The sequence below is a fragment of the Sinocyclocheilus grahami genome, unplaced genomic scaffold, assembly GCF_001515645.1.
Source record: "Sinocyclocheilus grahami isolate Dianchi unplaced genomic scaffold, SAMN03320097.WGS_v1.1 scaffold268.1, whole genome shotgun sequence".
In the NCBI taxonomy this organism is placed as follows: domain Eukaryota; kingdom Metazoa; phylum Chordata; class Actinopteri; order Cypriniformes; family Cyprinidae; genus Sinocyclocheilus; species Sinocyclocheilus grahami.
In genome coordinates this window covers 1487778-1499299 of record NW_015505447.1, presented here as the reverse complement: position 1 = coordinate 1499299, position 11522 = coordinate 1487778, and the positions used below count along the sequence as shown (strand labels likewise).

The 11522-nt window shown below is 37.1% G+C and overlaps 1 protein-coding gene across 2 annotated transcripts; it reads left to right on the top strand.

The window, feature by feature from the left end:
• The first annotated feature begins 5012 nt into the window (after positions 1–5012).
• Positions 5013–9798, top strand: LOC107599589 (serine/threonine-protein kinase SBK1-like). Of its 2 annotated transcripts, XM_016291229.1 has the most exons (5): positions 5013–5244; positions 6309–6453; positions 6605–6807; positions 7377–8081; positions 9456–9798. In XM_016291229.1, the coding sequence occupies exons 1-4, from the start codon at positions 5239–5241 to the stop codon at positions 8049–8051; spliced, it is 1029 nt and encodes a 342-aa protein (XP_016146715.1). In that variant the 5' UTR covers positions 5013–5238; the 3' UTR covers positions 8052–8081; positions 9456–9798. The 2 variants fall into 2 exon arrangements, with proteins under 2 accessions (XP_016146715.1, XP_016146714.1); XM_016291228.1 differs by having other exon boundaries at positions 7377–9795.
• The last annotated feature ends 1724 nt before the right edge of the window (positions 9799–11522 follow it).

The window sequence follows — 11522 nt, the reverse complement described above, 5'->3', positions numbered from 1 at the left end:
CTATGGCATCGCTTGAAGAACCTTTTGAAGCACCTTTATTTTTAAGAGTGTAAAAATGCATGTCATACATGCCTTGGAAACTCCTGTGGGATGAACTCCTTCTCTAAATCATCCCATCCGGTGTAACCATTACAAACCAAGAGGAAGAGCTCTCTATGCAAATCCCTCTGCTTAGATACAAGTTTTTATGGAGTAAAACAGCTGTTCGGGACACACACTGAAACACTTGTGACTCAGAGCAGCTGTTCCAATGACATTAATAAGAAATCCTGTTTTTTTTATGCTGACAGTGTCACCTGACTCCACCTTTCCCCTCATCGTCTTGATGACTTGCGTTGAGCTCTTCACCTTCATCACAGCCCGTCCCACTAACATGCCACAAGGAAAAAAGGGTCTGCAGATGCTGTATCAAGATATGCGTACGCTGCTGAAATTAGTATCACAAGAAAGGCATGGGGTAAATACCAGTTTTTTATGGAAATGCTTTTCTAATTCATTTTAGGATAAATTTCAGAATAACACATGTTTACATTTTGCTCAATAAGCTTATTGTTTGTCTAAAAAAATCCTTGACATTTTTCAGAATGAGATGAAAGACTTTGAACAATCACTCACATCCCTGCCCTCACTGAACTACAAAACAGAAGACCTGAAATCACTCGAGGTAGAACATCCACATCTCTGCCTGTTTTTTTTTCCATGTCTGTTTCAAGCATCTAGACTTTCTTTTTGATCGAACATTTTTATGAATAACATCCTAAATTAAGACCAGACTGATATCCCAAGCAATCATAACTTCTCCCAAACAAAAGGCCAGACTGGAACAAAAATGCAAAGAAATTCATACAAGCGCCACAAGTTTGCTTAGATAGATAGATAGATAGATAGATAGATAGATAGATAGATAGATAGATAGATAGATAGATAGATAGATAGATAGATAGATAGATAGATAGATAGATAGATAGATAGATAGATAGATAGATAGATAGATAGATAGATAGATAGATGTGAATGTGGATTGTGTGTAACATCTGGCTCCTTTTGACCCACAGGTGAGCAGTACATTAGGACAGCTGTACTCTGGTCTTAAATCCTTCAAGTTCCATCTTGACTGGATCCAGCAAAAACAGGAAGAAATGGGGAGTGATTATTATAAGACAAAGAAACTTGCTCATCGCATCCAAGTCATCAGCCACATGGTGCTCATACAGGTAAGAACCATTCAACACACCTACAGAAGGAAATCAAACAATATTTAAATATCTTAAAAGCTGTCAAAATGGATGTAATGGATTTGTCAAAATCATGTGACACTGAAGACTGAAGTAATGGCTGCCATCACAGGAATAAATTAAGCATAAAGAAAACTGTTATTTTCAATTGTAATAATATTTCATAATATTACTTTTTACTAAAAAAAAAAATAAAAAAAATTGTATTTAATTTAAACATTCAAATGCCAAAACATAAAATGTACTTCAAGTGGCATGAAAGTACATTTCTATAAAATATAAAATATATTTTGGGTAAATGCAAAAAGTTTTTTTTTTCACAATTTTGTACAATATACAGTATATATTTAGATTAAAAATATATTTAAAAATGGCCAAAAATGGGATGAAAAATGTATATGTGAAAAAAAATAATAATAAATATATATATATATATATATATATATATATATATATATATATGAAGAGTTCATATGCAAAAACAAATCAAAACTAAGTTAACAATTTTCAAAAATCCAGTTTTTTCATTGTGCATTCCAATTAATCTCAATCAAACTGCAGTTGGGTTATTTTAATTAGGTTAAAAAATAACAAAAAAAAATACAGCTAACTAACAAAATAACACAATAAAAACATGAGAAAATACTAAAAAAAACATGATTTTTGAAAATTAACAAAACGGAGTTATCTGTTTTTGCAAATAAACTCTTCTCACACACACATATATATATATATATATATATATATACAGTATATAGACATTTATGAACTCCAAATGTCCAAATGTTATTTATTAACTCCAAATGCGTTGGAAGGTTCAGGGTGACAACAGATGGAAAAGCATGGAATAAATAGATTATTTTAAAAACCATGATGGCTGACAGACAACAAAAATGTGAAAAAAGTAAGAATTTGTTAAACAGAAATCTTCTAAACCTTCTTACAGATTGGGACGACACCATCTGAACTGGTCTACCCTTCCCTGTCGCCTTTGAACACAGCTTGGAACTTGTACCAGGCCAATGTGGAGATCCTTGACAAACTGTATTTCTTTTGCTGCTGGTACATTAGAGCACTGGGAGTCCTGAAACAGACAACAGTGATCAACAACATCATATGACACCAGTAGCCCTCAGCTTATCTCCATGATGCCTGACTTGTCTTAATGTTTGATAGGATGGAATGAACCTTCCAGCCTTTGTAAGTCATTCTCCATTTTGACAGTGTTCTCCAATTAACGTTTCCCATGTATGTTGTTGCTTTTATTTTATTAATAATTTATGTATTTAATATTTATTGAACAGTTCTTTGTTTACAATGAAGGATTTTTATACATAGAGTGAATGAGAAAAATAGCACTTTATAAAAATGTCAAGTGTGCCATTTCAATAAGGGATGCAAATAATCAGCTGCAGGCAGTTGCTAATAATGACCATTAGATGTCGCTTAGAAACCTTTTACTGTGGTTATTAATGTGATATACTGTATAATTAAATGCAGTTCAGGACGGGCACTCTTTTATTTATTTCACCAGTAAGTCCTGAATCAACATTCTTGTTGAACAACAAAACTATCTTCCATTCTAATTTTAAGGTTAAGGTTAGACTTTAGGCACAGTTGCCACTTGAACAGCACAGTGGCTAAAGCAACTGTATGCAGTTTTTTTTTTTTACCTTGAAATATCAGTTTCGGAATAATTCTGATGGTACACTTACTTCTAATAAGGCGAATGGCTTCCGTTTCCTTTTCACGTTCCCCACAAACCTCTGTTCTGCATGTATGTAATGGTGAATGGGAACGAAATACCAGAGCTTGGCTTAATATTGGGAGATGTGAGGGTCTGTAGTACTTACCATTGGAAAAATCGTGACGGCTAACTTGGATCACATGAGGCACCTCAGCCAATCATAAAATGGCCTCTGGTCTCCTTCCCTGCATACCGCCAATGCAGCAGCATTAGCATTAGCCGTTACGCTTTTTTGGCTAAAGGTTGCAGACTTGCCTTCCAGTGTCTGTGGTACACCTGTCCACTGTATTTACCACAGTGAAGTCCACTCATTTAACTGTAGGTTGTTCCATGATCACAAAAATATGCAAAACTACATGCAGTTGCTTTAATGGTTATAGGGTTAAGCCTATGTTTGTTTAACAGGAATTTTTAACAGTGAATGATGTTGATCCACGGCCTATTTGGCAAAAGTAGAATAAATGGAAGATGAAACTGGACATTCAACACAAAACAAAGTCCATAGTTTCATTAGGGCTAATGGATGCTATTGCTGCTGCACCGTGGGTTTTTGTGAACATTGCAAAATGCAGTAGCTTGAAATGCACTCACTGCCTTCAGATTGCATTTAATCCCTGTGATTGTGTTTATTCTAAATTAAAGGTGCCACCATATTGCAGAAATGCACTGAAAACAAGAAAAAGAAGCCTTACATTACTTGAAAAAAACTTTGACATTGTTCATAATGGATTCATCAGACTACATGTAGACAGGAAAACAGATTTGCAAATGTGTACAGTGCATACAGTGGTGTTAATATCAGATAATTATTTGGTAAAATCATTCAGGTGAAGGGAACAAACACCTAAATTCCCTCTGATTAAGCTTTGCAAGCCCATTGAGAAGGATGTAGATGCTTCAGTTGTGTCCTGGATGTTGTGTTTATTTTTCATACTTTCTTTTTATACATATCTATATATTTATATTTTTTATTATTTAATTGTTTTTGCCTTTTTTTTCTTTCAATAAAATGATTTTACATCAAACGATCACAGCTTCTTCTTTTTTTTACTTCTTGAGCTGCGTCAGCAACAACTGAACCTTTAATAAAACAATAATCCAACCATCATCACATCGTTTCTGATGTTCTGTATATAATCAGTTATATTTGGATTTTAATATTTGTTCCTTAAATAAACTTGTGTCTTATTTGTAGGTTTCATTTTCCTGCCCCGTCTGGCTGAGCATTTTCACAGATAGTTGCGCTTATAGATCCAGAAATTGCCAGTATTAGTGTAATCAACCGTGAATGTCAAAATCTTTGTCAGGATGACTAATACCAAACGCTGCAGAATAGGGAATGGGATATGGATAAAGGATATGTCATATGACTGTGTGTGAGAGAGTTTAAAAAGCTGAAAAGTCAGGATTTGGCACATCCTGCAGAAAGAGAGATCTGCAATATAAGCGTTTTGTGTACCACTCTCTCGCAGCTGTTGGATTTGTCATGCTCCCTGAGAGAGAAATCGAACATGCTGGCCAGCATCATAACACATTCGTCAGATCCATGATACAGAAAAAAAGATAAAGGGCTATTAATCGATTTCCATGATATGCTGATCAATCAAATCAACAGCAATTAAATCAGATAATCTAGTATTTGCTGTAAATGAGGAGGTTTTGATTAATCACACTAAATCACAAAAAAAGATAGAAGGTACAAAATGTGAGAGCATTAAGTACATCAGAGAGAAGAACTGAAAGGGGGGGGGGGGTATAGGGACAAATTGTCTGTTATACAAGCTCTACAGAACTGTCAGCAATGAACACCATAACATTCAAAAGGAGGGGTAATGGTAGCAAGAGCGCATGTGAGTGAGCATACTGGGGGGGGGGGGGGTATAGTGACAAATTGTCTGTTATACAAGCTCTACAGAACTGTCAGCAATGAACACCATAACATTCAAAAGGAGGGGTAATGGTAGCAAGAGCGCATGTGAGTGAGCATACTGGAGAATTTGGATAGACACAGAGAGAGAGAGAGAGAGAGATAGTACAGAGAGACTATTGAACTGTATAAAGCTGAGGACAAATGCAGTATAGCAATCAGGATATGTACTCAGAAGCAAAAGAAACTGTAACCTCTAAGTTGATTCATGACTGGTTGACCTGCTGTTGCCTGTATAACCTGCAGCTTTCAGTGACTAGAGTTTATGGATAGACTGATCAACAGGGAACTGCACCTCTAAATTCCCTTTCAGCCTTCAAACAGCAAGTATGACAGTAAGTCTTTTCATTTCTTTAAAAATGTCTCTTCTATATGGATTGTGCACAGATTTTAAAAGATTTTCATATAGCATGTAATGTAATTTAAAATAAGACACTTGTTCATGGAATATGGGCTGTGCTCCATTCCATATGTACACTGCCGTTCACAAGTTCAGTAAGATTATTCAATGTTTCAGAAAGAAGTCTCTTACTCTCACCAAGGGATGTATACGTGTATAGAAGTGCTTAAAAGTTATAAAAAGTGTTTTTAGAACATGCTATGTAATTCAGCGATTTACAACATTCACAACTAATCCTGAAGAACTTAGATGTGCTGCCCATTCCGCTGTTCTTGACAAGGGGTTAACCAAACACAACTTCTGGTGAACTGTCTGTCCTCACACAGCTGATGCCCAACAGGTGCACCTTATCCCTCTTATGCAACACTGTCCCCCATCATCCTGAACTATTGCTTTACTAAAGAGTGTAACCTTTCTGCTTTTGGGACATCAAAACATACACAGACTAAAAACCTAAAAACACTGAAACAGCATCCAGTTCAAATACAAATCATTACATTCGACCATGCTACATGAATAAATGTTGATCAGTTACCAATACTATTACTGAACAGAACACCTAATCCTATGAAGCTCAGCTGAATAGCAGAGCTGTCTGTGGACAGTTAAGATGTGTTGACAGAATAGACAATCCTCAGAACTGAGCCCCAAATCACCCTTTCGCTGTAGTGACCTTATAATAGTATGCAGTGACAGATCCCAGCAGTATATCTCTGATCCAGCCAGATCCCGTTTACTTTCAACATGGCATTTTGTGGTATTTGACAGCTAGTGAAACCTTGTTGACCATGCCGCAAAAAGGTAGAAAACAACTATGGGAACTATGCCATGGGTATTAAACAAGACTTTTTGCATGCTAATTAGTAAATAGTGATGCTCTAATTTAGTGTCTTTGAAACAAAGTGGAAAACGAGGCATGCAAATTCTCCCTCAAATTACATTAGGTGTTGAATGTTTGGCACATCCATCTGCAACCCTGACTAGTTTTGCTTCTTACAGACTGCCACAAGACTTCTGGATGAGCTGTGTCACTTAACGGCTCAGTCTCTAGAATCACTGGAGCCTTTAGATCACTTCCAAGTTATTAAACTTCTTGGGGAGGGTTCATACGGAAAAGTCAAGTTAGCAGTGCACAAGAAGAGAGGTAAGTTATGTCGCTTTGTCTTTCTCTCATCTGATCTTATCCATGCTATATCACATTTCTGGGAACTCTGCTAGATTATTGTATACTGCTTCCTTCTTCCTTTTCATTTGACAATATCTCCATTATTCCTCCAAATTTGCATGGAATCTAGGAACCCCAATGGCCCTTAAATTCTTTCTGCGAGACGACACATCTCTACTGTCTTTTCTGAGGGAATATAACCTGTCTTTGGCCTTCTGCACCCACCCCTCACTTACCTCTGCTTTAGGCATCGCATTCTCCACTCCTACTCACTATGTGTTCGCCCAGCAACCTTGCCTCTATGGTGACCTCTATGATGTCATCGTTCCTGAGGTTGGTAAAAGTTTAACATCAGTTTCATGCATCTTAATGATGACTGCTCCTGGAGGACCGATGTCCTGCAGCGTTTAGCGCCAGCCTACCCCAATACACTTGCCTGGATATTTCTAGTAATGCTGAAGACCTAGATAAGTTGGATCAGGTGTGTTTAATTGGGACTGAAGCTAAACTCTGCAGGAAAGTGCCCCTCCAGGAGCAGGATTACACACCCAGGTTTGAATCAGTGGTTTCTGAGCATGTGCCCCCAATTTTACACATTTTGGATGTCTCCTTATTCAAATAAACCTGATTCAAATCATCAGATCATTAGTAGAGACTCCAAGACCTGAAATTGTTGTGTTCGATTATGGAGACATCCAAAAATGCGTAATGTTGGGTACCAGGGTTGGGAACCACTGATTTGGATAGAGTGAACAATGAACGAACAGAACTTTTTTTTGTAAATAACAGTTACAACAGTTGGTTTGCAATGAAAGGTTGATGCAAGCTCGGTAAATTGATTAGTGCTTAAATCAGGGGTGTCCACCCCTGGCCAAAGTGGTAAACTGGTTTCTTCATTGCAGGTTGGTCTGGAAGAGAGCCGTGCCCAGGGAGTGGCTTCCCAGATCAGCGGTGCCCTCTCTCACCTCCATTCTCTTGGCTTTGTCCATCGTGATGTCAAACCGGAGAATATCTTCCTATGTGACCGTGAGTGTCGTTGGGTCAAGCTTGGTGACTTTGGCATGGTGAAGGCTGCAGGCACCAGGGTACCATGTGTGTGGTACTGCTCCCCTTACTGCACGCCTGAGGCTGAGATGGCAAGAAAAAATGAGGAGAATCATTTGGGCCACTTGGGGGTGGACAACAATGGGAACAAGCAAAAAGGGGACTCTGGAAAGACTCAAAGAATGTTGGTGTCTGTGGTTCCCAGTATAGACAGCTGGGCGTTAGGCATTCTAATCTACGCCATGCTCATGGGGAGCCTTCCATGGTCTGAGACCTTTTCAGACAACCCAGCATATAAAAGATATCTACAATGGACCAAATGGGAAGGTTCAGCATCACAAGAGTCACGAGGGGGGTCAGATCAGCCTGAAAACTTCAACCAGGTTGCACCGCAGTTTGCTGCGTTCAGCCCTATTGCGGCTCGTCTTCTTAGGTCCTTGCTCCACCCACAGTCCAGGCTTCGTGGCAGGCCAGATGAGGTGGAAAGGTATCTGGGAGTAGCCTGGCTATTGGACAAGGATGTCAGTGGGTGATTCATCAAAGGAAGGACAGGACCGAAATCAGTAGGTTGTCGTCATCTGGTCATTCACTCCATGTGGGAACAATGGTTATCACTTTTTAGAAGTAGTTCTGATGTTAACAGGCAGTTTTAATCAAAAGCCTGCTGTTTAATATGCTACATAGAAGCATTATTAGTTGAGAGTTTGTTTTCCCAACTGACCACATTATATCTTAGCTGTAAACACTAAGAGCCAGATTTACCAAACAGGGTAAATTAGCATGAGAGCGCAATCCCAAGTGCAGATGGGAGTGGAAAGTTCTGTGGTTAATCTACTGACAATGTGCACATTAAAGAACACAGATGCAGCCAGATAATTTACATAATGACCAATGCAATCTACCAAGAGCATCACAAATTAGCGTCGGGTTTAAGACATGCTTTTTTGGGCATTAAATTACGGCACAGATACCAGTAAATTGACTAGCGCCAACCTTAGTAAATCGCGTTGCGTGATTCATTTAAATACTCTCCTCTCATAACTTTTGTGCCTAAATGAGAAACTCCTACCAAAAGAGGGTTTGCACTGGTGCAAGCTTTTAGTAAATCTGGCCCTAAAGGTTTTGATCTGGCCCTAAATCAGAAGAGTCGTTAAGGGTTATAGAACTGAAAAGGGGTACAAAAAGTGTTTCTAAAAACTTGGGCCTCTATCCACAGTCCAGCAACATTACTACACTCCAAAACAATGTGCATCCTACAAAGATCAATGCTATACCATGGAATCCTTTCCAAAAATATTAGAGTGACAGCCAAAGATCTGCAGGCATCTTAATAACATCTGTGTTTATAAGTCTAGATAAATATTGCTGCCATCTCCACTTTCCAAAGTCCAACTGGACTTCTCGGAAAGGAAAAAAAGAAAGGAAAAAAAAGTAAGGCAGGACTTGATCTTGTCCATCGGGAATTGGTTGGATCGTTCTTTGCTGCAATCTCATGTGAGTGGCACGTTGCTGGAAGGAATGGATTACTGCCTTAGTGCTGGTGCACGCATCAGAGAAAAGATGTTGTCGTGAGAGGAAGTTAATGTTTTTGATTAAGGATTACGAGGGCAGATTTATAATAAATGTTAAAATATTTTATCCTGGACCTCCCCACATGCATAATGAAGCAGGATCCCATAGGGGTTTATGGTGGAACTGCAGGGAACTTGTGGTAGAAATGATAGAAGTGTTAATGTCAAATTAATCAAAATAAAGGATTCAAAATTTAACAGTTTGCTCTGTCTACCATACAAAAATGAATTATTAAACATCTATTTTCAGCAACATTTTGAACTGTAACTATGTTTATATATATCTTGTATATTTGCTTAATGTCGTAAAGATTGGAATGTTCACTCCTGTCTTAAAATCATATTTATGCTTTTAACAATCTACAGTATGCTCATGAAATGTCATCTTCACGTGGAGCACTTGTGAGCGCAAGAGTAAGAAGAAGCACACCTCTCAAATTTCAGCAGAAGACACACAAACACTCAGACACTATGTGCCCTAGATTTAAAAATAACCCACACCACATTAATAAAACTCTTGTCAGCCATCATCACCTCTGTCAGACGCACACTTGAAATCGCATACACACGCATGGGCAAACACACACAGTCTTCACCGATCTTTAAGTGTCTCGCACTTCTGCATTTAAGCATGTCCCTTCATTCATCAACACTGTACACACATACACACACACAAAGTGTGAAGTTACATGTAACGGATAGGTCTTTGGCTTATGGTCAGACTCCTTCAACTGATCCATGAAAACATAACATTGTAAATTATGGAGTAAATATGACAACCGTATTTGCAAAATATATAGAATTAAAATAATTTTGTATAAAGTCAAGTAGATTATCTTTTTTTTTTTACAACTAGACTGTCAAATTAGAAAAAATAATACACAGTATATAAATGAAGACCACCTGACTTTCCAAAACAAAAACAACATTTTTTAAAACATTTAAAACTGCAAACGTTTGCACCAGAAACTGAATGAATACAATCTAAACTGACATCAAAAGTCACTATAGTGCCAGATTTTGCCCTTTCAGTCTGAAGTTATTTAGGCACCTTGTTAAGAGATTAACAGCTGAAATAGCTCATTACTTGAAGGGAGAAGATCCACGAAGATCACTTGATCCCCAGCCCTAACTTTTCCAGCTGCTGTCTGTATGACCTTTCATTTGATATACTACATTAAAACACATTTATGTGCAATTATGTTAGCGTTAAAGTATGCTGTCATCTTGCATATGTTAATTTGTAAGTAAACGTGTGAGAGAAATATCTGTCTAGAAAGTTGATGAATTTATAGCACTGGAATGCCAGAAGTACCAACTTTTTATTTGTAAAGTTTCTTCTTTAAGAGAAAATGTTCACAAAATAAACCTCCAGAAGCTTCTGCAAGCTTCATGTTGTGGAAGGTGCTATGAAATTCCATGAGACAACTTTAACTTTTGAGGAAATATTTAAGCCAAATATTTCAGATTAGCCTATGTATTTTAATTGCATATCAAATGTCTATTCATTGGAATGGAACAATTTTCATTCCATTTGAACAAACTACTAAATTTAATGTGATGCATATTTTCATAAATTAACCAAGAATGGCATTGGTGTAATAGTACTAATAAACCAAATATGTATTAAATACATAATAACCATAATTTAATTTAATTTTAATAATTTCAATATCAATTCAATATTTTATATCTCATACATTAACTAATTAAATCATGCATGTTTCACAGCTAGCCATATTTAAACCATGTTCATACTTGTTAATTGATTAGATTTAATAGATGTATGGCAATTCTATGGAATTGGAAGAAATACACTTTGAAAACATGATTATTTAAATGTGATTACATGATTATTGCAAGTACTTTATAATAAACTATGCAATGGTTAATTTTCAGTGCCTTATTAGAAATGATCTGAAAATCAATTTGCTGTGTATTTAGTCTTAATCATGAAAATAATAATGATTGCGTTTATTTAAATTGCACATCACATCCCCAGTGCCCATACATGCTTACTTTCCTACTATACACAGTATACGAAAAGCAGTATGTGAAATGAGAAAAGGGAAGAATTCAGAATAGCATACTTCTCTCACTGTTTCTGCCATGAAAAGATATGTGTGGAAAAATAGTATGCTATTCTGAATTTAGCCAAGCTCTTTTAATTATTGTAGCTAAAACAAGATATAATTTACAGTGTGTCCGATTGGATAGTTTAATGATTGCACCTTTAATTCTAAAGCACATTTTATTCACTTTAGCAGAACTGGCAGATCAAATGTGTTTAAGAGAGAAAGATCAAGTCCACAATCTATCAGTGAGACATGTTGACAGGGTGGTGCCGAATAACACACGTGTTCACAAGTCACTCACACATTCAGACTTTTGAATGAGGACCGATTTAAACTTGCATCGTCGAGTGAACAGCTG

What these genes read in the sequence shown, in the direction of transcription:
- LOC107599589 (XM_016291229.1), top strand. An exon ending in AGCAGTGCACAAGAAGAGAG is followed by an intron (nt 6,454 to 6,604) that starts GTAAGTTATGTC and finishes CATGGAATCTAG; the next exon opens with GAACCCCAATGGCCCTTAAA. An exon ending in ATGATGTCATCGTTCCTGAG is followed by an intron (nt 6,808 to 7,376) that starts GTTGGTAAAAGT and finishes TCTTCATTGCAG; the next exon opens with GTTGGTCTGGAAGAGAGCCG.